Genomic DNA, 26,514 nt, shown 5'->3' with positions numbered 1-26,514 from the left:
ATATGAGCAATTTCTATATATAATGCTTTGGGTATGGTGGGACACCTTTAGCACATAATATCCAAATAACCTGATCGTTTTTTTTAAACAATAACAACGGTCTATAGAAGTCGTGAGAAATGTGGTTTTATAATTCTTTGTTTTGTACCGAATAGGACGAGAAAACAGAATGAAAGCGTGTCCCATCTCCCCATACTCTACTATATATACGATTTAATTAAGTGTCGTGTGATGCAATATTGGCACGTAATTTAGCTTCATAAAACATGAATTTTCTGGTTTTAATAAAAACAGAGGCCCGAATCTGTGAAAAAATCAATTCATTCTTACGTTTCGTTTTAAAAATAAAACCGTATTCAGTCATTCAACATCAACATATGCAGATAGAGGCAATTGTGGCTTATATGGGCTGTTATGTTTGTATCACATGCGCAATTACGCAGTATATTGAGTGGCTCAAACTACTTTGCACACGCCTGCGCCTGTGGCCTATTCCCCAATTGAGTTGTGTGTGTAGCACTTAACTCTTATGCGTGCGCGTCATTGTTATTAATATTATTATTAAAGCTTCGTGCCGTGACGCTTCAATTTCTTGTACGACACAGCATCAGAATATACTAAGCTTCAGTAAGCCAGCAATATGTCTACGCTATCACTGTTATATACAGAGAGCAGTACCTTGCAAGTGCCGGGAAACAACACGGAGTTTTTTAAGTTGAGACCACGAGGGGCACAATGGATTCTATATGCTATCATCGTTCTGTTATTTGCTGTAGCAGTTTACCTGTTCGTCGTTGTAGTGTATTATGTTGTTTTTAGACCACTAAAAGTTGGTCAGAAAAATGAGTCAAAAACTCAGAAAGGCTATGGCGATGGAACGGCTTCAAAGTCGAGGAGTATTTATAAGATACCTATGTTAGTTCTTTGCTTCTTCATGGCCGTTCTGTGCGTCGTGTTCTTCACTGTACAGCAATTCATTATTTTCGCAAAGACAAGGCCCGCTACTCTCATATTGGTAATCAAGTTCGTATTCGGTACAAAAATTGTACTGGGGTACGCTTTTATGTGGCTGAGACAACGGTTGTTTTACACTGGACCACTTCGACGCTTGCATCGTAAAAACAGCCCTCTTCTCATACTCAGTATTGTCTCATTGGTTTTTATCCTTGTCAATATTGTGGCACAAATCGTACTTACATGGTACTGGAGTGCAATCTCCGCTAGGCTGGCAGAAATGATTTCGTGGTTGGTCGGGTGTACACTAGTACAGAGCACTCTTCTCTGTCTGTTTGTGTATCCTCTGTGGAAACAGAATTCCGAAAAACGAAGATCACTTCGCAGCAAAAGCGGGAATGAGGCATTGTCTAATTTAACGAGTGGAATTGATAAGCTAATTCGCCGATCTCTGATTATCGCATGCATTTGGTTTACTTCTGATATACTAGACATATTGGTACAGTTTGCCAGCGAAGTAATTAACGGTTACAATACAGTATTTTTGCATAACTTGGTACTGAACGACTTGAACGCAATCGTGAACACAGTCTGCCTCGTAGCTTCTTTCAACAACTGGAAATCTATCATGTTTCCGTGGTGGAAAAGTACGAAGCCGACGGAGGAGAATACAGTTAAAGAAACTGTTACGTCACAAATCCCTGTAACGCATGCTTAAGTTTTTTGTTTCTTTGTTTTATAATTTAAAAAATGTAAGAAAAAAAGTTTTTATTTTTTTGTATGATTTAGGGAAAGATGGGACACCTTTAGCACATAATATCCAAATATCCTGAACGAGTTTTAAACAATTAACAACGGTCTATGGGAGTCCTGAGGAAAAGGTTTCATAATTCTTTGATTAATTTTTGTTTACTACTAATTGGGACGGGAAATAGAATAAAAAAGTGTCTCATCTTCCCCCGACCCACTATATCATTTAAAAAATGTAAAAATATTACGTTTAAATTGTACTGTGAAGTTTCTGTTGTAATAAATGCAATAGCAGATAGCTGATATACATTTAAGTCGTTTAATCAATACAAATGTCATCGACGCACTTGCATACGTTTTGTCATGTCAACTGACGAAACTAAATTCCGTCTTAATAATTCGCGGAAAAATTTGGCAACCATTTTAATATGAACTCCGTTGTTTTACGTTTTAAAACTTCGCCACGCATACACATATGCTGCGCATTTGACGTTTTATTTATGCAACAACATCAATAATAATGTTTTTCTCTGAGACGTCATTTGACAACGGATTTATATATAGTAGGGTGGGTGAAGGTGGGACACCTTCAGCACATATTATCCGATTATTCTAATCTTGTTTTACACAATTAACAACGGTCTATTCTATAGGAGTTGTGAAGATGTAGTTTTATAACTCTTTGAATGTTCTTTGTTTTCTACTGAATGGGACGAGAAAATGGAGTTTAATGTGTCCCTACCTACTATATGTTGAAGACATATATTATAAACGAAAATCGGGTCAAAAGACATCATTTAAATACAGTTGTATAACACACACGTACCTTGCTCCAAACAGTCTTTCTTTATGGGTTGTTTCAATTGTAAACCATAAATTTAAAAAATCATCCTTTTAGAAGCAAGCACGAGGTGTGTGAAACAGAACACACGTGTAAAAACAACTATCGTTGCGAGTATAAATAAGTTATGTTTATTCATTCAACCTTATCTTTATATATAGTGGGATAAGGGAAGACAAGACACTTTTATTGGCACACAATATCCAAATATCTTGTTTTAAACAATTAACAACGATCTATGGAAGTCTTGAGGATACAGTTTTATAATTCTTCGAAGGTTCTAATGGAATTGAATGAAGAGGTGTCCCATCTCTACTATATATAAACATATTTGCACCAATGCGTCTGCAGCATATCATTGTGTAATACACACCCTTTAACAGTTTTTATTAAAAATCAATTTTGGAACACTTTTAAATCGCTTCTTTAGAAAAGTGTTGCAGCCAACAGTATTCCTTTATATAAGGTGAAACATTACAATCGTCATGACATGTATATATGGCCACTGTACCCCAGTCAATGGTCGGACCTTCAATTGAATGGTCAACTTTCAAGTGGTTTAGTAATTGGGGCATGATCTGAAATAAAAATTTTCATAAAACAAACTACATAAATATATTAGGAGATGGCATATAACTAGGTATGGAGTACTTGGCAAGCATTTAAAAGCATTATGCTAGCTTTAAGCTTTTTTAGACAGAATTTGTTAGCGCGCCTGCTTGTAACCCAAAGGTAATGGATTCAAGGCTCGTCGCTGCTATCATTGTGGGCGTCTGTGTCCTTGGGCAAGACACTTAACGACAATTGCTCCAACCCAGTGGTCACTAATGGGTTGTCCAAATTATCAGCCACACATAAAAAAATGAAAAATCACACACTAAGTAACATACTTGGTAACTCATAAGCTGGCATGAGGTGTATGAATACTTGTGTTATAACGACTGTCGATTTCCGGCCGCGCGAGGATAAAGTAAGTTACATTTATTCATAAACCTAAACTAGCAGCTGTATCATTTATCTGTAAAATTACCTGAAATTCAAACTGCCGTTGTGCCCCACATTCACACGAAGGTATTTTACTTGGAATATTCTCACTTGAACACCATAACACGTTTCCTTCTCTCTGGTATCTGATCACCTGTCAATCAAATAATTAATACAAACAGCATCAATCAAACAAGCCATATTAAAAAACAATGTCAGTTCGTGTCTTGTAAACAGAGGGTACCAGAATCAAAACCTGATCCTTTTCTAAGCAAAACACTTACTGAAACTCTTAACTCTCTGGTCAATCTGAATTTTGGTCAAATTGTTACAAAAAACTCTTAGTCTATAAAACTATAGATTAGTCTGAAATTAAAAAAATTGTCACAAAAAATATCTGATACAAAAAATAAAATATATAAAAATATCTGAAAAAGCCATAATGAATACATACTTGTTCAGGCTCCACAGCAATTTGTTTTTGAAACTTCTCAAACGCTTTGTCCGATTTGACATTTGCGACCGCATCATTAAGTTCTTCTTCTGTGTATTCACCAGATTGAATGTGATTTTTTAAATTTTCAAATTCGCTTTCAGTATTTTCCCTCTTGGGTGCTGTAGGCTCAGGTTCAATCACCAATTCTTTTTCTATACCATGATGCATTTGGTTTCAAATTCCAATGATTTTTTACATGTATAATAGGGTGGGGTAATATGGGACACCTTTTTTAGTCTATTTTCTCATCCCATTTGGTAGTAAACAAAGCATAAACAAAGTTAATTGTTTAAAACAGGATCAGGATATTTGGATATGATGTACTAATGGTATCCCGTCCTTCCCCACCCTACTATATTTTAACAATGAGGAGTGTATAACATTTTTCATTTACAACATGCAAAATTTATTGTGAAAATTTTGGGCTTTAGAGTTTGTCATACTCTATTCTTTATATAGGGTCACACACCTGTATAAACCTGGGTCTGTTTCAGCATTGGCCCATTACACCAGTATTTTTATACAGACACATTATGTAACATTATGTATGATAAACCACCTGAAAACAGAATCGATTTTTCCATTTCAACTTCATTATTTTCATCCTTTGGTTTACTGCATCGATACTTATGTAATAACTTCCAATGAAAAACTTGATGATCTTTCGAGCAATATTGAACTTCTCTACAGCGCGAACATTTCTTCACACCATGGTTGCCACACAACCCACACAAATTTGTGAACTGCGAACATTCTCTGAAAAGAAAAAATATTATGGCCTACATAAGAAAATTCAAAATTATTATTATAGTAGGGTTGGGAAAGATGGGACACCAGTTCATTCTATTTTCTCGTCCCATTTTGTAGTTAAGAAAGAACATACAATAAATTATAAAACAATATTCTCACGAAACTGATACACCTTTGTTAATTGTTTAAAACAAGATCAGGTTATTTAGGTATTATGTACTAAAGTGTCCCGTCTTCCCCCACCCTACTATATCATATATTTAACATTTTTTTTATTAGAACAGTTCTAAAAATTTGGCATTGTGTAGAAAAAATGAGCCCATATATTATTTTAAAAACTTGAAAAAAATGAGTTAATAACTGTGAGTAATAAAATAACTAAAGTAATATGTCATGTTCCAATGTTATAAGAAGATTTCACATAAAACCTGATGGCATTTGGTTCATCATAATTTGGTGGATCAGCAGGGTAATAATCATTCTCTTTTGGTAACATGGACCGAAACACTTTGAAAGGAAAAGCGTCATTTTCACTGCTGTAGCATGTCCCGTTGGTGCAGCAGAAGACAAATATTGTGCTGCAGAATTAGAAAGCAGTAATGTACAGTTGTGTTATTGTATTTTAAAACATGTGAAAAGCAAATGTTATGCTAATATTACTCTAACTTAAAGGTTTTAGGTTCAAGGCTCGTTGCTGCTACAATTATGGGCATATTTTTTTGTTTTTTTATGCTTGGCCCCGACTTCAACAGAATGATTCAATGGGTTTGCGCATATGTGTCCTTAGAAAAAACACTAAACGGCAATTGCTCCCACCAAGTGGTTACTAATGAGTTGTCAAAACTGTCACCTATGCATTACCCCACCAAAAAAACATTCACCTACAAAGTTAAATACTGTGGAAACTTGTAATGAAGCACATGGTGTATGAAACAAGGTATGAAACATCTGTTTTCCAGCTACATAAAGATAAAGAAAGTTACATTGGTTTATTCATTCAATATAGCGTAGGCTATTGCCAAAGAAGGCCTACACTGTGTGTGTAATAGTACGTGTGTCAAACACTGCATATTAAAAGACACACAATAGTAATTATATGTTTACCGGTGGAAAGAATCTAACTTGTCATCATTTGGTGAATACAGTTGAAGTAGAAACACCAACGGTTTGTGGCAGCACCCACATTCCATGTCATCTACTGAAGGTAAATGTTCGGGATCCAACCACGCTGGCTTCCCACCAACTTTACTGGGGAAGTAACACCGCAGCAGTCGCCATGTATTTTCAGGCTCTTCTACAAATCCCAACTCCATCTTTATTTGTTTAGTATCTCGTAACGTTTCAAAAACTAGGAACTATAGTTAGTGCAGAATATATATATTATATGAATTTTGTTTCGGACTTCTCACGTTTTCTGTTCTTCGTATAATTTTTCTTATCGGGGATTCCCCTAAGCAATCCGAAAATTGGAGAAACATTTGGTTATCGTTTGCCTGGGAAATAGATAGATTTTGGCATTAATATTCAACACAAATTTAACAGTTTCTAAGAAGTTTAAAATATAAAATATTGTTATGGACATTAAACTCAAACTGATATTGGTTTTCGCACTTCAATTTTACACCTTTGACACTACCTCTCATCCGTTTTACTAAGAAGCAGCACTTGTGCAAAATTTGCAAACAGTCCTTTTTACTCTTCGCTGCTCAGCTTGAAAGAAGGAATTTGTATTTTTTAACCCTACACAAGACACAAGAAAGTAGGAAAAATGGATTTCGAATCACCGTACCATGTTCCCGTGTACATGCAGTCAATGCAAGATTCAAACAAAGATGAAATGGTGATATGCCCTTATGATCCCGTGCATAGAATCTCCGTAAAAAGATTTGTGCGGCACATACACAAGTGCAAAAAGAATCACCCGAACGCAAATATGGTAACATTTTTTATCGTATTTTAATTGCATTGTATGACTATGTGTTTTTCTAGGCCACTTGTCCATTCAATGCAAGACATATTATTCCAAAACCAGAGATGGAACAACATATTGAAATATGCCCGGACAAGGACTCTGACATTAACTTCAGTAAGTTATAAAGCTATTATAATTAGCATTAAATAACATAATTTTTATCTGTCAGTCTGTCACTGAAGTTGTAATAATCTAATCGGTAAATAACACATCAGAATGTTAGATTTAAACTAATTAAAAAATGAAAATAAAGTGGTTTTTTATCTAACTTTACTAATATTAGTATTTTATATGAATAATCAATTTCTACAAAACGTGCTTTCATTATAATTTCAGTGGTAGCAGAAAGTGAGATTTCTGTCATCCCAACAAGTTATGAGGAACTTTACTTTGGGGATGAGGAAGATTGGGATGAAGAGGTTCTTTTTGTCATTTTTTACTTGTTGATCATATTTCTTATTATTTCATAGCAGCCAATTTAGAAAAACAGTTCAGAATTTATCGGGTGCAGAAACGGTATTCTTATAATAAAATGGATTTAAATTTATTAATACAAAGCTTTGTTGTAAAGAGATTTTATCTCTTATCTATTTTTACTTTTATTTCATAGCAGATTATTTAAAAGAAATGTTCAAAATTTCTGGGCTTCAAAAACAAGTATTTTTATAATAAAATGGGATTCACTTTATTAACACTCGTCCCAAGTTTATATTTCGGTGTGTGTCTTTACTGGTCATTTAATCACTATATTTTGTTGTTTCAAGAAATATTGTGCTGTGGCCTGTAAATAATTAAAGTATGAAATTAAAAAAAAGTGGGTTTAAAGTTTATACATGTAAAATTCACCTAAAGCTTGTCTGTAGCTTTTAGACACGTTTGCATTAATATTAATGTGAAATTGTACTGCTAATTTGGGCATAATGGACAAAAAATAGTTGTTTTACCAATTTTGTTACAGGCTCGCAACAATACTCAAAGTCTGCCGATGGTTCGTGGACGTAGAAGGCAAAAGCGAAATGAAATAAACCCGTTTCCATCTGTGTATGAAGCTGAAGCTCTACATAAAGAAGAAGAAATAGAACCAAGGTAATTTAATAAACATCTGATTTAGACTGATGGTATGAACCGTTGGTGCTGCCCTGCCAGGATTGTCATTATTTTAAAACAACTCTTCTGCCAATATATTAAAATCACTGGCGTAAAGTTACGGGGTTGCAGGGTTGCCTGGCAACCCTTTGATTTTCTCCATACTAATAATGCGTAAGGAATTACGTTCGACCAAACGAAGACGCCATTATTACTGCGAACAAACTTCGTTTACGTTCGTTAAAATATGTCAATACCGATGCGTCATTCACGACACAAATGTATTCAACTGGTATTTAAACTCCTGTTTGCTAAATAATTCACGTGTGAATCGCTATTGTGACGTCAGTAATCAACGTGTGAATCGCTATCATGTCGTAATCAATTGCCAGGTTCAAACAACCGCTATTATGATGCAATGAATCCACGTGTGAATCCCTACTATTTCGTAATAAATATGCTGCTTGCCTAAGGAAAACATTGCATATAAATATAAAGCAGTGTTGGAAACGTTTTAGGCAGTTTATTTCCGCGATATTTCGTTCTGGAAACCTACTATTTCCGACGGACGGGTCTTCGTTTGTAAGATAACCACACACTCGTGCGGGCTTGACGAAAGGCGCATGCGACATAGCTACTGTGACGTCACTCGCCAGGCAATCGGATTCGACCGTTTCTCATTACACGGACTCGCCGAACGCGCGTAATTTTAATTTGTCTCATCCCTACGTAATTCTGAATACGTTTACGTTTGTATGAGCGTTTACAAAGCACATATTTAAAGGGTTGCAAACCGAAAACAAAGGGTTGCAAACCGTTTTTTTTTCGCGCCTACCGGCGCGAAGACTTCCCTTTTCTCTGGTTTTTGCAACCCTAACGTTTAGTAAAACTTTACGCCTATGATTAAAATATTGATTTTTTTACACCCCATGTGGCCAGTCTTTGTTAGTGTATAGAGTAATACCACCCAAAGTCCGTGAAGTTTTACATAGATAGTTGGGGAATCAGCACTGATTACTAAAATTCGTTTAAATGACCTTGCATTGCTTACGCAGAGAGTGTCCTGCCCCTCCAGTTAGACAAAGGCGACCCATTCCACAATCTGTTACTCAGAATGGAATACATCAAGAGCAGAAACCGAGCAATATGCAATTGTAAGTTATTTATCAGTTTTCAAAATTGTAAACAGAATCAAAATGACCCGGGTGTTCAGTAATTACTGCCATGTTCAGTGTCCTTGTTAAAGCTTAAATCCAAATTACTAACTTAATGAAAGAAATGCACCCTTATTAACAATTTTTTGGCCTGTACACAATTGTATGTTCCTACTTTTTATGTTACAATGTTCTCTGTTTGCCTTTACCGGTGTGTGTATATAATATGTCTGTGTTGTTTTAGATATTATTTCTATGAATACTTTTATAATATTATGTCTGAGTTGTGGCAGTGGTTCAAAATATAGGTTGAATTATGCTTGATGTGCTGTCAACATCAAATGTTGTTAGTAGATAAAAACTTCTATTGAATTAAAGACTACTGTAATGGGGTAAAAACTTCCCACAGTTTTGTTGGTTTATTTACTCTAAGCATGCCCCTCATTTTGGTTGCCCTGCCAAAACTGTACAGACTTGTTAAAATTTCTACAATCACTTGGTACGAAAAATACTTGATGCTGTCCAGTGGCGCAGCCAGAAAAAAAATAAGGGGGTGGGGGGGGATAATCAAAAAAATGTTCCAAATTTTTTTTTTAAATTTAAAATTTTTTTTATTGGTTTAAAATGGGGGGTCACAACCCCCCTGGCTGCGCCACTGATGCTGTCTCTTACTTTTACAATAGGCCTCCAACACCAAGTCCCAAAAGTATCCCAGTAATGGCAGCCAAGTTTACCAACCCAGTTCAACAAAATGGTGAGCCTTTTTCTTCATTGAAAACATGTCTAAAAACCCAATTTAACGGAGAACACATCTAATAGCCCCGTTGTGTTCCTAATTCATTTGCAGGTGAATCGGCCATTAATGATAAAACTATGGTTCAAAAGACGTTGCTGCATGAAAAGAGAAAACTAAACAAACTGTTGAATCAGGTATGCATTTTCTTTATTAAAAATTTGCCCAACATAGTACGTTTACTCCCAATAAAATAAAGAAGACTGTTTTATATAGTAAATGGAGGACACATGGTATTCTACACAGGGCATAATAATAACGAACCAAAAAAAACATTTTTTTTTTAATTAAAATGGTGACTAAAAACCGCTTTGTTGGTTATTTTCGGTTTGATTTTGATCGAGCTTAATTAACGGTTATAGTAAAAGGTTTAATAATCATACTAATTAATTTACTAAGTGCTTACTCATTACAGCTTGGCTTTCTTGTTTGTCTGTAGCTGGTGTTAACCGTATTTGTTCATATCTTCAGATCAGCAATATGGAGTCACAGCAAACTGCTGGCGAGGTTCTTAACTCCGACCAGCTTGAAAAAATAGGACGAAAATCAGCTATGAAAAGTAGACTGTTAGAGGTGGAGAATTTGCTGGAAAGAATTACCTTGTGAATATATAACCATGCCACCTCTTTGTGCTAAGTAACCATGTCACCTCTTTGTGCTAAGTACTATGTTTCCTACCAGTTTAGTATGAAACTACCTTCCTTTCCCATGTTATGTTTTAGTTATATAGTAGGGTGGGGGAAGATGGGACACCTTCAGCACAAAATATATAAATATCTTGATCGTGTTTTGAACAATTAACAACGGTTTATGAAAGTCGCGAGGACAAGAGGTTTTATAATTCTTTAAATATTCTTTGTTTACAACCAAAATGTATGAGAAAATAGAATGATAAGGTGTCCCATCTTCCCCCATCCTACTATACAACATCTTAAACCGCTTTTTTTTATTACACATACACCAAACTGTTTTTCTACTAATATTTTTGCTTGCGTTTACGTTTTGATAGAACTACTGCTTTACATTTTGTTACACTTCATATTGCCATATGGTGCTATTTCTTTCACATTATGTTATCAACACACTGCTTTTAGAGTGTCTTTCTCACACGATTTTATTTCTCAGGTTTTTTTTTGTACCGCACCGCTTTCGTTTATTAATACAGCAAACTGATTTTATACTAATAATAATTACTCTTTGCCCAAAAACTTTAGAGCTGTTTTTAAACTCAAGGTTTTTTTGTACCCATACCGCTTTTTTTATAAAAACAGCGAACTGATTTTATACCATTAATAATTGTTGCTTCGCACAAAAGCTTTAGGGCTGTTTTTAAACTCATACAAATTTAATCCCGGTTCCCAGGTGAACATCATTTAATAAATCAAAACATAATTTTCATGCATAAATTAGCGCAATGCAAATCATAACAACATGTGTGAAAACTACTGCTTCGATTTCCAGAACTTTTCCTTTAATTTTTTAAGTCCATTCCATGCCCCAGCTCCAGTAGATCTTACAGAATTTGCTTTGCTTTTCATGTCTTCATAAATCAGTTCAGGCTTTGATGGGACGTACCATATTCCGCGCCTTTTTCTTTTTGCAAAGTTTTCAGCCTTGACTAGTGAGTTGGCTAGCTTCTCGGATTGCTTACCAGTACTGACCAGGTCTGGCAAACTTGTAAATTTTGCATGTCCAAGTTTGACGAAAGTGGTGTTCAAGTAACTGCCTAAAAACCACTGCGAAAGCAAGAATGTTATTATTTCCTAAAGAAAACTGAAATACAAGTATTATATAATCAAATAAGTAACTTACATATGGCTCGTACACAAGGCAATGTAAATATATGGGTGTGGCATCTTTTGGATCCACAACTTGTTCATATTCTCTGTACCACAGTTGAAACCAAATAGGTCTTCGTGACTGCTTTAAATGCAGAAGCTTGGTGTATGCAAGATTACTGGTATCACTTGGAAAATCAATACCAAGAAATTTGATTGGAAGTGTTTCAGCCTCAATATCTGTTATGTATCTTCTGTTAAGTTTTTAAGATTTTTTATGTTTAATATTATTACTGTCTTACAGAATTGCAAATACCTTTATTTTTTAAATATTTCAAAAAAGGAAGCTTTACAATGGGTACATGCTCCACTTCAAGTGTGCACTCGCGTGTTACGTTTCTTAGTTTTCCTCTTAAAGACACTCGTTTAGTGTAGAATTCCTCAGGTATACTTTTAATTGTTTTGAAATGGGAGAACTGGAAACATGTGAGTCAATGCACTATGCGGGCATTCCTAATAATAAGGTGCGGCAAAGATACTTACAATTCTATAACGGTATGTGCAGTATAGGCCAAGAGTGCCAAGTAAGGCATATGGTACCGCCTGGTAAAAGAAAACGGCGTGTCAGGTGTTATCGAAACATTTTTCATACCAGCATGTTTACAATTAACTGAACGTCAAAATCACCAGAAAAGTAGTTTAATACATGATTTACTTACTCGCACTATTTTAATGTTGTCATCCATGTACTGTGAGGTTAAATTTATCACGGACCGACGTTCCCCCATCACCACATTATATGTAAGTTTAAAAAATATGTAAAAATCTTCTATTACTCATCGACCAGCACTACCATACCACAAAGTGTATACAATATGTTAAAACAGTTTGACCCCTTAATGCTGCGTTTTTCTACCACTCTCTCACTTGCTTTTTTCAATATTAATTAAACGAGAGGCAGTTAATTTGATCACCAATCATCATCAACGATATTTCGGCACAAATAAATTTTAACAGAATAATTTAAAATCATAAATTTATATATTAGATATAATTGTACAGAATTTCTATAACAAATCAAACGTTTGATTTAAATCAGAGCCACAGAACTCTGCATAAAAGGTGTTTCTGTGACTCTGATTTGAATCATACTTTCTAATATCTACTCTAATGATGTAAACCGCGCTTTGAAAAGTCGCCATCTTGATTTACTTTTTGCGCTTCTCTATCGTTTTGCAAATTCTCGCCAATTTACAAGATAAATAGATTGGTTTATTTTAAACAGAACGGAATCATAGTTTCTGTGTAGATTGTGCCGAAGGTTTGCCTGTATTATACTGCAACATGTCACGCGCGAGGCCAAATGCATCTTTGTTTGTTAGAAACATCGCCGATAACATAAGGTATGTTATTGTTACGTATGTTTGATATGTATGGGCAATACAAGAGTCTCATCGATAATATATATGGTAATCTTTTAGCTAGTTAACAGTACATTTATTAGCGCCTGTGAAGAATCCTCTCCCTACGGCCTACGTTATCTGCTAACCCCTATAATCTAATTAATCTATTACTTTAATTCACTTATACCCCTATAACTACTATCTAATGCAGGCAAAATATCGCAATTAAATTTATTAAATAGATTGTATAAATGTTTTAATCATGCGTTCTGGTAGATTCAGTAAAATAAAAACGTTTAGTTTAATCTTATTTTGATGTTTTCTTTAATAAAGGTAATTAGTTTTAATGGAGAATAAAATAAAGTATGTTTGTATTCATACTGAACTGGCAATATTATGTACAAATAGTTTAATCTAAAATTCATTTTTTGCCTAACTGTACAGATTAATTAGTTTGCAGATATGGCAGTTGTATGTTATATTTTTGAATTTTTTTGTTATTGCTTAGTGCTTCCTTTAAATTTTTATATATAGAAAAAATAACTATATCTTGTAGGACCTGTAATGACTTTGGGATATTTTGAACATTGGTAATGGAAAAACAAAATTAAAATGCATTTGCAAGAGAAATATCGTATAACACACAAACTTGTGAGTTTAAAAACTGCCATATTTGCAAACTGGTTAACAAACACAAATTTATCATTATGGCCTTTTTTTGTTAGTCTAAAGAATGTACATGAGTAACCAGTAACTTAACTTTGCTGCTTGTATATATATTTGTCAGTAATGAAAGTGGACCAAATCGTTTCCATTTTTATCTTGTAGACCGGATGATCTTCGACGTGAATTTGTCCGTTTCGGACCTGTGTCTGATGTGTACATACCCCTTGATTATTACAATCGCCGCCCACGTGGCTTTGCTTATATACAATATCCTTTGAAAAATGAAGTTATTTTTATGGATTTCTAATTCCCCTTTTCACTCTCTACAGTTAAAGACTGTTGGAGAGACACAAAAAGTAAAGATAAAGATAAAGTTTAAAGATAAAGACAAAGAGTTAATTTTCTTCCAAGCCAAGACCATTTCACATGGAAAATGGCCAAGGCCGTCGCAAGTTTAAAGTTTAAAGATCGGAAATTGGAAAAAGGCTTAGATTACGTTATTGGGTGAGGGTAAATGAAATCATGTCCAATACCCCCACTACCCCTCATGTCATTTTAAACATAAGCTAATTAAAAAAAATATGTTTAGAAAATAAACCCTAAACTGAAATAGGTATATATATGGAGATTTTTTATCCTATTTAAAATGCATGAATTGATTTAGAGATTGGTCTCAGAAGAGTGCCATTATCTAAACTTTTAAATTGAAGATTAAAAAAACCTATAGGGCTGGTAAATGTTTATAAATGTACCGTTTAGGTTGTAAGGTATAAAGAACTCAACTTTCCATCAAAGTCAGAATTGCAAAATCAATCAAAGTATGTAGTTAAAACTGAAGTTTTTGGATACATTCTTGTTTTTGCCATTTTCTCTCATTCATTTTTATATCCTTGAATACATTACATTTTTCAATTAAGTACAAGTACAACAAATAGAACAAACTTAAAATTTAAGAATAGAACGGTGACCTTAAAAACATAATCAACTTTATAACCCAAAAATGCACGCATAAACCAAAATACAATGTTCATAACTGGGTAGTATGGTAAAAAGAGCTTCATGCGGTTTAAATCCTTAACCCCCACCTCACATTCGAGGATACTCGAGATGCAGAAGATGCTTTATACGCCATGGATCGAAAGTGGATTTGTGGCAGATATATTGAAGTTCAATTTGCTGCTGGTGATAGAAAAAGTAAGTACCCATAAACAACCTTACAGGATTATTACTGCCATAATGTATAATTTGGAATTTTGGATCAAGTGTGTTTGTTTAACCAGTTCCATTTACCTGGATTACAATTGTGCAGCTTGGTCTGATTTATGCAGTGTGACATATTTGTTATGTGTATTCTCTACTTAAGGTAATACTTATTTTTCAGCTCCAAATCAAATGAGAACTAAGGAAGACTCCCCACCAAGGTAAATAAGATTTATGCTCGATTTTTAGAATTTATTCGGCGATAATTTCTGTTTTGTACACTATGTTTGCATCAGGTTTAGTATATAACGGATCCAGGCTTTTAGTTGTGATTTTATGTCCTCAATTTGTATCTTTATGCCATGTAAAATGAGTTCTTGGTCCATAACATTCCTACATGATCACTGCTTTTGTGCAGGTCCAGACGCCGGTCATACAGCAGAAGTCCAAGGAGACGTTATTCGAGATCAAGGAGTCGATCTTATGAGAGAAGAAGGTCTCCTCCACGAAGATACAGCAGGAGCAGATCCAGGGAATATGCCCGAGAAGATAATAGACGTAGATCACCGGAAAATGGTTATGGACACCAGTCAAGGTAAATTTTATGGTTTGGATTTTACAGTGTTTGTCTTTGCACACTTTTGGTATAATGTTATAATTGTAAATATAAGTGACCTGATAAAAATAAATAGGTTTCCAATTTAATTCCGCTTAACTAGAGTATTCTGTAAAAATTATTATCTCAACTATTTTTACACCTATATCTAAACACAAATATACTATCTGTTAAACGAATGAAACTCGTTCAGACGCTCATACTCTGGGGAAAGATCACGTGTGTACAGAGAGAAGAGTTACACCCCTGATCGAAGATCTGGTTCTGGAAGACGAGGAAGTCCTACCCCAGAGCGACCACCTGTTGAAAGAAGACATGAATGTTCCGCTACCCCACCAAGCAAACCAGCTCAAAGGTGAGAAATGCTATGGCTCACCAAAGGTAGAAAATGTATAATTTACGCCGGTAAACGACAGTTGATATAACTTGCATGTTCTGTTTTATACACCTTGTACCAGTTTACAAGTTACTATGTACGTTACTTTGTGGGTGATTAATTAGGGGGGGGGGGGGTTTAGTGCCCACTGGGTTGAAACAATTGCTTACTTTGCCACGGTGCCAGAAATGGGTGCATCAAATCAGCTATTAAATTGCAAATGCTATTGCCAAACATTCAAAGCAAATCTTCTCTGTTTTAAAACCGCTTTTTTACATAATTTATATTCTACAATCTTTTAATTATATATACATGATTAAGGTCTTACAGCGAGTTGTCAAGGGACATACCATTTAGTCCTGAGTTGTGTCACTACTGCATTAATAATGTTTTTTATCACAGGTCAGGCCATTCCTCTCCCTCTGGCAGCAGTGACTGATTAAAAAAAATAAAAACTGACAATCGAACATGTTTGTATATCAAGCTCTTTGTAGATTTCACACTAACCGTCTTGGATACTTTTGTTGTGAATTTGCAAGTTTTACGTTTTTATTTTGCCCGCTTATCAACCAACTGGTATAGAAAGCATGATGGACAATTACTGTAGTTGTAAAGTTTACTGCAAATTGTAATATTTACCGCAGGAAAATATTCAATAAATTCAAAAATTTTGTATAAATTCTATTGTTTTCTGTTGTTTTCCGCTAGTGTAGTATAACAGTTTTCTGTCATGAAACTGATTTTTTAAAGGGTCAATAATGACAACGTCAGTTAAGTACTGGCATGTTGGGTAACTAATTTTTTGAAATATTTTTTATGGGTGAGGTCCTTGTCAAGGACCTGGAATTTTTGCCAGATTTAGCCCATTACCCCAACACCCGAAAAGCCCATTTAGGACCTCCGTGCGAAAGGTGCCGCGACATCGAAGTCAGACATGTTTTTTCTCACGACTTTTTATCCTTGTATGCTTACGAGTTACCGCACTTTCTAGCTTTGTGTCCGATTTTTGATATTTTAGTAACCGCTGGGTTGAAGCAATGTCCGTTAAGTGTTGCCCGAAGACACATACGCCGATCAGTCTTAGTGTTGCCATCTAGCATCGAACCGGGGACAATTTGGTTCTGATGCAGGCACCTAATACACGCGCCAGACTGAAATTCTAACTCATTAGTCGATACTGTATTCTCCTATTAAGCTACAGAACCGGAGCAACTTAAAATTGATACTAATTAATTATGTCTACAGTTAACTAATTAATTATGTCTACAGTTAAGAAGCCAAGGTGATAATTACGTTGATACTTAGTAGCATATTAAAAATGTATAATACACTACACTTTGAAATCACCATTTCTGTTTGTCTCGTGGCGCTAATTTATGCCTGAACTGCCACATACTCTTTAATCATACTGTGACAACAACAGTTGCCAAATAATTTCAAAACCTACAGTTTTTTTGACTTGCTACAACGACCCTATATGTATCACAATTACATTTAACAATAATACATTTTATTAAAGGAACTAATCAGAATTTCAAAACATTTTCCTATTTCAACCCGCAATTTTAATGGAACTCTTGAGATAATTTTTAAATTGGCAATGTTGCACTGAAAGTAACTGTTAACAAGAGGTAGCCCACAATAGTTTGTAGAGTGCATGCAACCAAGCTCATATTCCAATCAACACCTGTAAGTAATACAAGTTATGCAGGAATGTAACTTACTTTATCCTCGCGTGGCCGGAATTCAACAGTCGTTATAACATCCATACACCTCGTGCCAGCTTACGAGTTAGTATGTTTCTTTGTGGGTGATTATTTTTTTTGACATTAGTTGTTTGACCTTTTTACTTTGTATGCTTATTATAGATACAAACAACAATTCTTAGCTTATATATAATGTAGATTTAAAATCATGTCATTTTATGTGCACCATATACATAATTTATACTTACCCAAAGTGTTTGCAATCTTTTCATCGTACTTGAACACTGCAGCAGTCCCAAACATTGTTAAACAGAACATACCAAAAGCTGGCACCTTCATGTTAAGCCCAATCCCTGCATGGTAAAGTGTCATTTATAAAATAGTAAGGCCACATTGGAAAATTTATTGTTTGCATTGAGATCGTTTTAGGTTGGATTTTACATTTCCTAGGGCGTAACAAAATAACATTGCTCATTAATGGCTGGAGTGTGCCTTTTTTAATCTAATCACAAAGAATACATATACATATATATATAAATATATTTTTTTAACTGTAATGCAGTATTTTTTAGTATTAATTGAACATGCAACTAATTTAAACAATAATAACCCACAAAGTAACATACGTGGTAACTCTGGTGCGAGGTGTATAAAACAGAACACCCGTGTTATAACGACTATCATTTTCCAGCCACTCGTGGTTAAAGTAAGTTACATTCATTCATTTATTTTACATTTACTTTTTAATGGCTTTGCTGGAACAACTCCTCCAGTTTCTAAACTGGTCATCAGAAGTCTACGTTGTACAATTTGGTTCGTATTTGATCGAGATACAAGATTCCGAGTTACCTAAGGATTTAGATAAAGTGTCATTTTGTTACATTAACAATACTTCAATATTTTACTTAAAAAGTCTAAATTGGGTTAACGAAAAATAACAATTGAAATTACACACGTTTTTTATACTATCCAAAAAATAATTAGTAATTAGGGGTTAGTGGTTAGCAAATAAGGTGGGGGTGGAAGATTCTTTACTAGCACCAAAGTGATATTTACATAGCTTACCAAAGTTGAGTTTCTTGTCAGTCCTCGGCATCGTGCTAAAATTTTGCAGGCATTCATTTTGTTTAACGTAAAATGTTTCCGTGTTTCTACTTAAATGTTTGCCCTTGTGGATTGATAATGAATATGCATTAGCGACCAACTTATCGTTTTCTTACCGCTAGACGACGCCAACATTTTTATTTAATATTTTTGGGAGAATCAAAATTCTGCACTAAGAAGTAACATTTATCCAGTAAACTTAATGCAAATTGTTCACTCGCATCTTTTAATTTCAAGTGAATATGTATGATTTATTTATTTCAGAAAATTTTCATGTCAGAGCAGAAAAGAGCAACCCTGGGCTTGTTACGGTCGTTCTGTTTCATACACCTCGTGTCCGCTTACGAGTTACGACGTAGGCTATATAACTTATGGGTAAATGTTGACTGACAACTTGTACAACCCAGAAGTGACCACCGGGTTAAAGCAATTGCCGCTAAAAGTTTTGCCCAAGAATACATAGGCCTACCTTATGGTTAAGCATTGCTGCGTTTAAATACAACACGGGATAATTCACCTAAGTTTACGGAAGTAGGTAACTCAATAACGAAAAGTCCCGTTGTTAGTTGGAAAAGTTCCATCTTTGTTGCTGAGTTTGTCAGCCGATAGTTTCCGTATATAGCAGTGTATGTGAAGCATGGCATGTTTATACTTAATGTTGGATTAATTAAGTGACCCGATTAAATAGCTTGCTGTTGTTTTGTTAGTGGCAAGCAAGTTATAGTTCATATAGGCGTGAATATTTAGGTGTCCGGCAAAGCGTTGTATGGTAAATGGGAGCCTGGTAGGTGTATGCTTGGTAACTCCTAAGCGGGCACAAGTTTCAAACACAAGTAGTGTTATAACGACTGCCATTACCCGCCACAAGAGGATAAATCAGTCACAATTATTTATATTGCACTTCGTGCTTAATAAAGTGATGATTGTTAATTTGGGCACCCATAAGTGACCACAGGGTTGGTATAATCATATCTTTCCTATTATGTCGTTTTGTAATAATGAAATCAAGGTTCTGCGTCATAATAAAAAATTAAACAAAGGTAAAACGTCGACGCCCGCTATTGTTGTTCGTTCTAAGTTAAACAAAGTGGCTTCGGAAATTATGGTGGTGTTTGATGTACTGAACTTTGCTGGGCGATCCATTGTGTTTTTTAGTTATTAGTTTTAGAATTAAGTTGAAGTTCCATAATTAAGTTGAAATTTTTCATCACTTTTAGACGAATCATTATTGTGTTCTTTGTTATTGGTTTCCGAGTTAAGTTGAAATTCCAGAAATAAGTTGAATTTTTATCACTTTGAGCGAACCGGTATGTTGTTGTGTTCATTGTTATTAGATTTAGAACTAAGTTTAAACTTCAGAATTAGGTTCAACCACGGCCTACTATAGAGATATCTCTAGTAGGCCGTGGTTCAACTTTTCTCATATAACAGTCGCTTTGTAACCAGTTTGTAACATCATACAGAAAGTTCGTGACGTGTAGTATTGCAAACTTGTGAGGTTATACAACAAGTCTGTGACGTCATAATGACGTATTATTACTTTTATTTCATCGCTGCATTGATGATGTCATCGTTTGCTGTATCTTCTCAAAAAGGTAATTGTCGTTCATTATTTGATCATCATTTCCGTATCTGGTTCAACGTTCATTATTATATCATTCTGTTTTGTACAACGCATTCCAGTATTATGTGTACTGAATATGACGTAACTTTCCTCGGTGTAAGATGAACAAACAAAGAAATATCAACACCCGGCGTTGTTTAGCGCAGGTGGTCAGCGTATATATTTCTTTGTTTGTTCTTTATTACCACCATATATATAGCTCAGTCCTTCTCAACAGCTGGGACCTTCACAATCGCAAAGAAACATAAGCAAAGTGACGTCATCAACTTTGAACTGGTGCCGTTCAAGACTGCGTTACAGTCGTTCTTTGTTAACCATTGCATAGGTGGGTTTGGATCGAGTTAAGTTGTAATGTTTGGTACTATTGGGCATGCGCGTCAATGCTACTGCGCATGCGAACTTAAAATCGGAATATTACGGCAATCAATACCAAACTTTACGCAACCCTGTGTTGGGGTCTAGACTTAACCATTGATAGGTCAAAAGCAGATTTATTCGGATCGGGAAAAATAAATTAGGTCGGGAAAAGTAAAATTAGCCAGGAAAATCTTGATTTAACATAACATATTTTTTATTTATCTCTTCAAAAACGATAGCGAAACTCGAGTTATTAAAAGCACGAAGAGAAGGAAATCAACAGCAAAACGACAGTTGTTCAAATACGCTATAGATAAAAAGTGGGGTGAAACAGTGTTAATAAAAAAACGCGGGTGCTCCATTCCCTTGTTAATGTAAAACCGAGATTGCCAATGTGAAGACAGTGGTGCTTTATGTTGGAGAAATTACCCAATTAGTTTGATTATTTATTTAATTAATTTTTCTCATAGACGGTGGATCTTGCCTCACAACGAAATGTGCCCATGGTAAAATATACAACGTATCCAGTGGTTGCTGTGCATGTACGTGTAGAAGAGGTTACATAGTTGCGCTCAACCGACGTTCGTGTGTTAGAGGTACGTTGATTAACTTGTATTTTGTATTTTAGTTGAATGTTTTATATTGGCTGTATGATGAAATAAAGAATTTTATATGTATACGGGTCTAATTGTACTTTTGTCTGTTTCAACTCGGGTATAGTAGTTAGTCTCTGGACACATAAAATGTTAGTCAAGTCTCGCTGTAAATAAGTGTCTCCAATCAAGGCAGTGGGTGTATGAATGAACAGCGGTGGGTAGAACACGAGTGTTCAGTTTTATACATCTTGTGCCCACCTACGAGTTACCGACGATGTAGCTCGTTTTATCCTCGCATGAAGGAACAACTACAGTCTGTATATACACCACGAGTGTTCTGTTTTATACACACCTTTAACCCAGAGGTAATGAGTTCAAGGCTGGTCGCTGCTACGTACGTCGGCGAATGTGTTCTTGGGCAAGACACTTAACGGCAATTGCTTCAACCCAGTGGTCATTGATGGGTTGTCCAAATTATCAGTCATACATAATAATAAAAAATCCCTTAAAAAATAAACACCTACAAAGTAACATACATGATAACTCGTAAGCTGGCACGCGGTTTATGAAACAGAACACCCGTGTTGTATAAAGACTGCCGTTTTCTGGCTACGCGAGGATAAATTAAGTTACTTTCAAACTAAATTGTAATATTACAGTAAGGTTTGGGGAATGGTCCAGTTGGAGTTCATGCATTGTATCTGAGTGGGGTGGGGTGCAACACAGAGAACGAATTTGTAAAACAAAGTTAGGAAGATATGCGAATAATAGATGTGTGGGAGCTGGTAGCCAATCAAGATCATGTTCTAAAGTTACCAAAGGTAAGTTGGCTATGTGTTGTTTTGTACTGGTATAGTTGTACCAATACTATTAAACAGAAAATAGTTAATTTTAACTATTGGTTAAATTTTTTTGGAGTTTTTTTTCCATCATGACCCAATCTTAGGGTCAATTCTGTTTATGGTAACTCCCCCTCATTGTATGTGTTAACTTTACCCTCACTTTTCGTCCAATTGCTTGGTTATTTATTTAAAATAATTTTTACAATCTAATAGTAATAAACAGCCCACTTTTTAACTGATTCTCTTTCCCATAATTTTTAACCCTATAGGGGGGTCTTTTAACGACTATGGTTTTACTGCTAATTCCCCTTCCTTCAATCGTTTAGCTAATTTCATTTTCCCAATAGTTTTCAAAGAGATATAATAAAACAATATGTTATTGTTCTGTTAAACCACTTTCTAGATTTTCGGATTCGTAAAAACCTGTTGGATTTGACCGATGAGGAACTTCATGATTTCATTCAAGGATTCACTAAATTTAAACAAGATCATTCGCTCTTTGGGTATCTTGTAAGTGGGAGTGTTTGTAAATGAGTATTAGTTCTATAGGGTAGAAGATGGGACATCTTTTTGTTTTATTTTCTCGTGGGATTTCGTAGTAAACAAAGAAAACTCAAAGAAATATGGTGACAATATTTTCTAATGTTAAAATAATAAACACGTACATATAGTAAGGTGGGGGAAGATGGGACACCTTTTTGTTTTGCACTCTCATTTGGTAGTAAACAAAGAACATTCAATGAATTATAAACCGGTATGGAACTATGGAACCGTATCCTCACGACTCCCTTAGACCGTTGTTAATTGTTTAAAACGCGATCAGGATATTTGGATATTATGTGCTCAAGGTATTCCATCTTCCCCATCCTACTATACCACTAAATAGTTTGCATTTAGAACACAGCCAAGTGGCACGGATGGCCCCATAGATGCCCATGGTACAAGCATGGTATTAAAGGGCATAAGAATGGGCATTGTAGTTGGCACGATCATCCCATGTTTTTACCATGGCACAGATTATACATTGTTCAGTTCGAAATCGGTGAGTTATCCAATTTAACACAAATGCCCTTGCTCAAAAATGGTTTCTTTTGAGCAATTAATGTGGCAAATTTGTATAACATATAGCTTATGTGCTGCTTGCAAAATATTAAAATATGATTAAGATAATTAATCTGTTTAAACTGTTATTATATAACAGTGCTTCTCAGCTTTTTCTTTAAATACATTTAAGTTGTTATATAGTATGGTGAGGGAAGATGGGACACTTTTTACTTTATTTTCTCGTCCTATTTAGTAGTTAACACAAAGAACATTAAAAAAATATAAAACGTATTCTTACAACTTCCATAGACCGTCGTTAATTGTTTAAAACATGATTAGGATATTTGGATATTATGTGCTGAAGGTGTCCCATCTTTCCCCACCCTACTATATATATGGTTTGGAAGTGTCTGCTACACATTAGCTAAATGTATGTGTTTCATTTATGTTAAAACGTTTTGTGACGTTTAGTTTAAGAAACTAAGTTAACCAAAATTCAAACTGATTGTTTTTAGAATTATTGATAAAAAATTGTTTTGTATTTTCAGGTTTATCTCGTCATATGAAAAACAAAACGCTTGGAATTCCTTACTGGGATTGGACGGATCCTACTTACAAAGGAATTCCAGATTTAGTGAAGAACCCGACCATTTATGATCCCATATTGAAGGAATATGTTCCCAATCCATTCTATAGAACTTATATACCAAGTCACGCCAAAGTAAATAACCAAACATTGTAAGTTTTACACCCACTGTCTTTAACTTTCTGTGCTTTTGTTTTTGCGTGTTACTTACACCTTTAACTTTGGAACCAAAAAGGAAAATAAGTTTATAACATAGTATAATATGGGGGTAGAGGGGTCACCTTTAGCACTTAATGTCCAAATATCCTGATCGTGTTTTATACAATTAACAAAGGTCTAATGAGTCGTAAAAATACGGTTCCATAATTCTTTGAATGTTCTTTGTTTACTACCAAATGAGAGTGTAAAATAGAACGAAAATGTGTCCCATCTTCCCCCACCCTACTATATGCAAATGTTTATTATTTTAACATTAGAAAATGTTGTAACCAATATTTTACATTTTTCATTGACGCTTTAAATACAGTAGTTTTTACCCCTAATTCCCTGCTCTTCATTGTTTTAATTAATTTGATCTTTAATACTGTATTTGTAAAGATAAATAAAAGTTATGTTATGTTCAGATATAATTTTCGTCTGCTTGATGAAGTTGGGTTTACGAAGAAACATTTGATGCTTAGAAATGTCATACAAGCCCTAAATACGCCGTACTATAAAAAGTTCGACGATACTTCTGTTTTTTCACACGACCAGGTATGTCCATTTTTAAAGGGTTGATTTTGTTATTATGTTTTGCTTTTAAAAAGATTTTTAAGATTAAGGTGAATTTACCTTATGTGCCTATGTGTGTCGGGGCAACTATATAACACGAGTGTTTTGTTTCATACACCTCGTTCCCGCTTATGAGCTCCCACATTGTATGGCTGACACTTTGGTCAACCCATTAATGACCACTAGGTTGGGGCAATTGTCAGTAGTTGTCTTGCCCAAGGATACATACGATCATAATGGTGGCAAAGACGAGCCTTGAGCCCATAACCTCCCTAACGCCAGATAGTGGATGTATTCACGATGTACCTATTCATTAGAGCTGCACCCTTCTGTTTTAGATCCACAATTGTGTTTGTACATCACCTAACGAAGTTGGAGTAGATTGCACGTACAGTATGGACACCACTGACTATTCTGCATTCGACGCCATGTTTTTCCTGCACCACAGTCAAATGGATCGACTGTACGCACTTTTTGGTCACTTGAGGGAGCTAATGGGTCAACAGGATTGGACAAAAAATAGTTTCCTTCAACCTTATAAAGTAAGTCCTTTAGCTCGCTGTTAAGTTATAATATAAGTCAAAGGTGGCTAATAAAAAAAATATTTATCTTTTAGAATTCGTATGATTATGATTTCGACAAACAACCTGATGTTTCTGGGTCATGGGATTGGCCAATGTCCCCGTTTTGTAACGCTTCAATGAACCCGAGTTATGTCACGTTAAATAAAAACTCGTGGACTGTCGGCAATTCTTATTATTACCAAGAATTGTTTGGGTATAAGTACGACACCTTTGATCTTGCTAGAAGAGATTGGAAACTTCTTCTTAAAGATTTGGAACGTACGTTTAATAGCAACAACTTTGGCCATTCGACTCCTTTTATATCAGAGTTAGGGGCAGATCTTGGTGTTATTTCTAAAACAACAAGAAAGTTTAAAGAGGGCTGCACAACTTAACTTAAACCTTTAAGTTCTATTTCGTTGCAGTAGAAACTTTTTTCAAAAGTAGATTTATTTTTGTTAAGTACATAATCAAGTATTTTTTTGTAATCAAGTTCTGGTTGAAATTGATCTATATTATAGTTCTGTATGGCTGTGTTGGAGCAAAGCGCTTTTTATTCTTATTAGATGTAATAGCAGGGTGGGAGAGATGGGACACGTTTTCATTCGATTTTCTCTTCCCATTTGGTAGTAAACAAAGAGCATTCAATGAGTTAAAAAATGTATCCCCACGACTCCCATAGACAGTTGTTAATTGTTTAAAAAGCGATCGTTGGTAATTATGTGCTAAAAGTGTCCCATCCTACTAAAGAAGAATCATCCACGATACAAAATGCATTTAATAAAAAATCGTCAACAACAATTCCCCTGTGCGTGGCATATTTAATAGTTCCTTTTTTTACCAAGTAATTTAGTCGAATTGTTTATAAACGTTTAATAAACGGTTACTTGTGTATAAGCTCTCTGGTGCCACATAGGGTTCAATTATGCTTTAAATTGCTTATAAAGTAAGTCGCTATCCTACTTTGATGTATAGGCATAGTAATATATTAGGGTGGGAGGAGATGGGACACCGTTTTATTCTACTTTCTATTTGGTAGTAAACAAAGATCATTCAAAGAATTATAAACCCGTATCTTCGCGACTCCCATAGGCCGTTGTGTTAATCCCATAGGCCGTTGTGTTAATATGTACTAAAGCTGTCCTATCTTTCTCCACCCTCCTATATGTTAAACCTGCTTTTATTTGAACTTTATGCTTCTTGTAAGCATAGCCCTGTTTAACATAACACGAAAGGTACAGCAGCGTAGATATTTTTAAATAATAAATTGTTACCCAGCAGCAAACAATGTTAAATTCAATAAAAAAGTGCAATAATTGTTTTGAATTTGCTTTAATTTAATAATGCACATGGGAGACCATTTGTAAATACAAACAGAAAGTTAAGCTTTAATTACTCGCTAATTAGGCGATTGCATGCATAATCAAACAAAGAAATAGTATACGTGGCTATACTATGTAATAGGACGCAACGACCTAACTTTAGTCAGTCGATTGCAAATT

General features: G+C 35.0%; 7 protein-coding genes across 8 annotated transcripts; 4 read left to right on the top strand and 3 right to left on the bottom strand.

The window, feature by feature from the left end:
* The first annotated feature begins 35 nt into the window (after positions 1-35).
* Positions 36-2,009, top strand: LOC149732281 (uncharacterized). Its single transcript, XM_089883376.1, has one exon. It carries the CDS (start codon positions 641-643, stop codon positions 1,670-1,672), a length of 1,032 nt encoding a protein of 343 aa, XP_089739502.1. The 5' UTR covers positions 36-640; the 3' UTR covers positions 1,673-2,009.
* A 169-nt stretch (positions 2,010-2,178) lies between these two features.
* On the bottom strand, positions 2,179-6,218 carry LOC149732280 (uS5 assembly chaperone PDCD2-like). The gene is made up of 6 exons (XM_089883377.1): positions 5,880-6,218; positions 5,204-5,353; positions 4,585-4,781; positions 3,984-4,177; positions 3,576-3,683; positions 2,179-3,123 (listed from the first exon to the last, which is right to left on the bottom strand). Exons 1-6 carry the CDS (start codon positions 6,086-6,088, stop codon positions 2,959-2,961), a joined length of 1,023 nt encoding a protein of 340 aa, XP_089739503.1. The 5' UTR covers positions 6,089-6,218; the 3' UTR covers positions 2,179-2,958.
* A 234-nt stretch (positions 6,219-6,452) lies between these two features.
* Positions 6,453-10,970, top strand: LOC149732279 (uncharacterized). The gene is made up of 8 exons (XM_089883379.1): positions 6,453-6,711; positions 6,765-6,861; positions 7,084-7,166; positions 7,706-7,833; positions 8,889-8,987; positions 9,671-9,741; positions 9,835-9,917; positions 10,252-10,970. The coding sequence occupies exons 1-8, from the start codon at positions 6,544-6,546 to the stop codon at positions 10,384-10,386; spliced, it is 864 nt and encodes a 287-aa protein (XP_089739505.1). The 5' UTR covers positions 6,453-6,543; the 3' UTR covers positions 10,387-10,970.
* A 165-nt stretch (positions 10,971-11,135) lies between these two features.
* Positions 11,136-12,451, bottom strand: LOC149732278 (mitochondrial inner membrane subdomain organizer 1-like). Its single transcript, XM_089883381.1, has 5 exons — positions 12,278-12,451; positions 12,102-12,161; positions 11,875-12,034; positions 11,593-11,798; positions 11,136-11,516 (listed from the first exon to the last, which is right to left on the bottom strand). The coding sequence occupies exons 1-5, from the start codon at positions 12,344-12,346 to the stop codon at positions 11,223-11,225; spliced, it is 789 nt and encodes a 262-aa protein (XP_089739507.1). The 5' UTR covers positions 12,347-12,451; the 3' UTR covers positions 11,136-11,222.
* A 330-nt stretch (positions 12,452-12,781) lies between these two features.
* LOC149732277 (uncharacterized) lies at positions 12,782-16,498 on the top strand. The gene is made up of 7 exons (XM_089883382.1): positions 12,782-12,961; positions 13,790-13,896; positions 14,720-14,821; positions 15,009-15,048; positions 15,246-15,422; positions 15,637-15,798; positions 16,222-16,498. The coding sequence occupies exons 1-7, from the start codon at positions 12,903-12,905 to the stop codon at positions 16,256-16,258; spliced, it is 684 nt and encodes a 227-aa protein (XP_089739508.1). The 5' UTR covers positions 12,782-12,902; the 3' UTR covers positions 16,259-16,498.
* An 814-nt stretch (positions 16,499-17,312) lies between these two features.
* LOC149732276 (uncharacterized) lies at positions 17,313-18,747 on the bottom strand. Its single transcript, XM_089883383.1, has 4 exons — positions 18,591-18,747; positions 18,266-18,374; positions 17,774-17,878; positions 17,313-17,506 (listed from the first exon to the last, which is right to left on the bottom strand). Exons 1-4 carry the CDS (start codon positions 18,645-18,647, stop codon positions 17,409-17,411), a joined length of 369 nt encoding a protein of 122 aa, XP_089739509.1. The 5' UTR covers positions 18,648-18,747; the 3' UTR covers positions 17,313-17,408.
* A 126-nt stretch (positions 18,748-18,873) lies between these two features.
* On the top strand, positions 18,874-26,123 carry LOC149732275 (hemocyanin, beta-C chain unit D-like). Of its 2 annotated transcripts, none has more exons than XM_089883374.1 (10): positions 18,874-20,224; positions 20,453-20,578; positions 21,081-21,206; positions 21,866-22,027; positions 22,452-22,558; positions 22,946-23,090; positions 23,641-23,830; positions 24,302-24,431; positions 24,788-24,991; positions 25,066-26,123. In XM_089883374.1, exons 1-10 carry the CDS (start codon positions 20,155-20,157, stop codon positions 25,405-25,407), a joined length of 1,602 nt encoding a protein of 533 aa, XP_089739500.1. In that variant the 5' UTR covers positions 18,874-20,154; the 3' UTR covers positions 25,408-26,123. The 2 variants fall into 2 exon arrangements, with proteins under 2 accessions (XP_089739500.1, XP_089739501.1); XM_089883375.1 differs by having other exon boundaries at positions 20,471-20,578; positions 25,066-26,122.
* Positions 26,124-26,514: the final 391 nt, after the last annotated feature.

The sequence above is a fragment of the Ciona robusta genome, chromosome 8 (assembly GCF_009617815.1).
Source record: "Ciona robusta chromosome 8, ASM961781v2".
NCBI lineage: Eukaryota > Metazoa > Chordata > Ascidiacea > Phlebobranchia > Cionidae > Ciona > Ciona robusta.
This window is presented reverse-complemented; position numbering and strand designations above follow the sequence as displayed.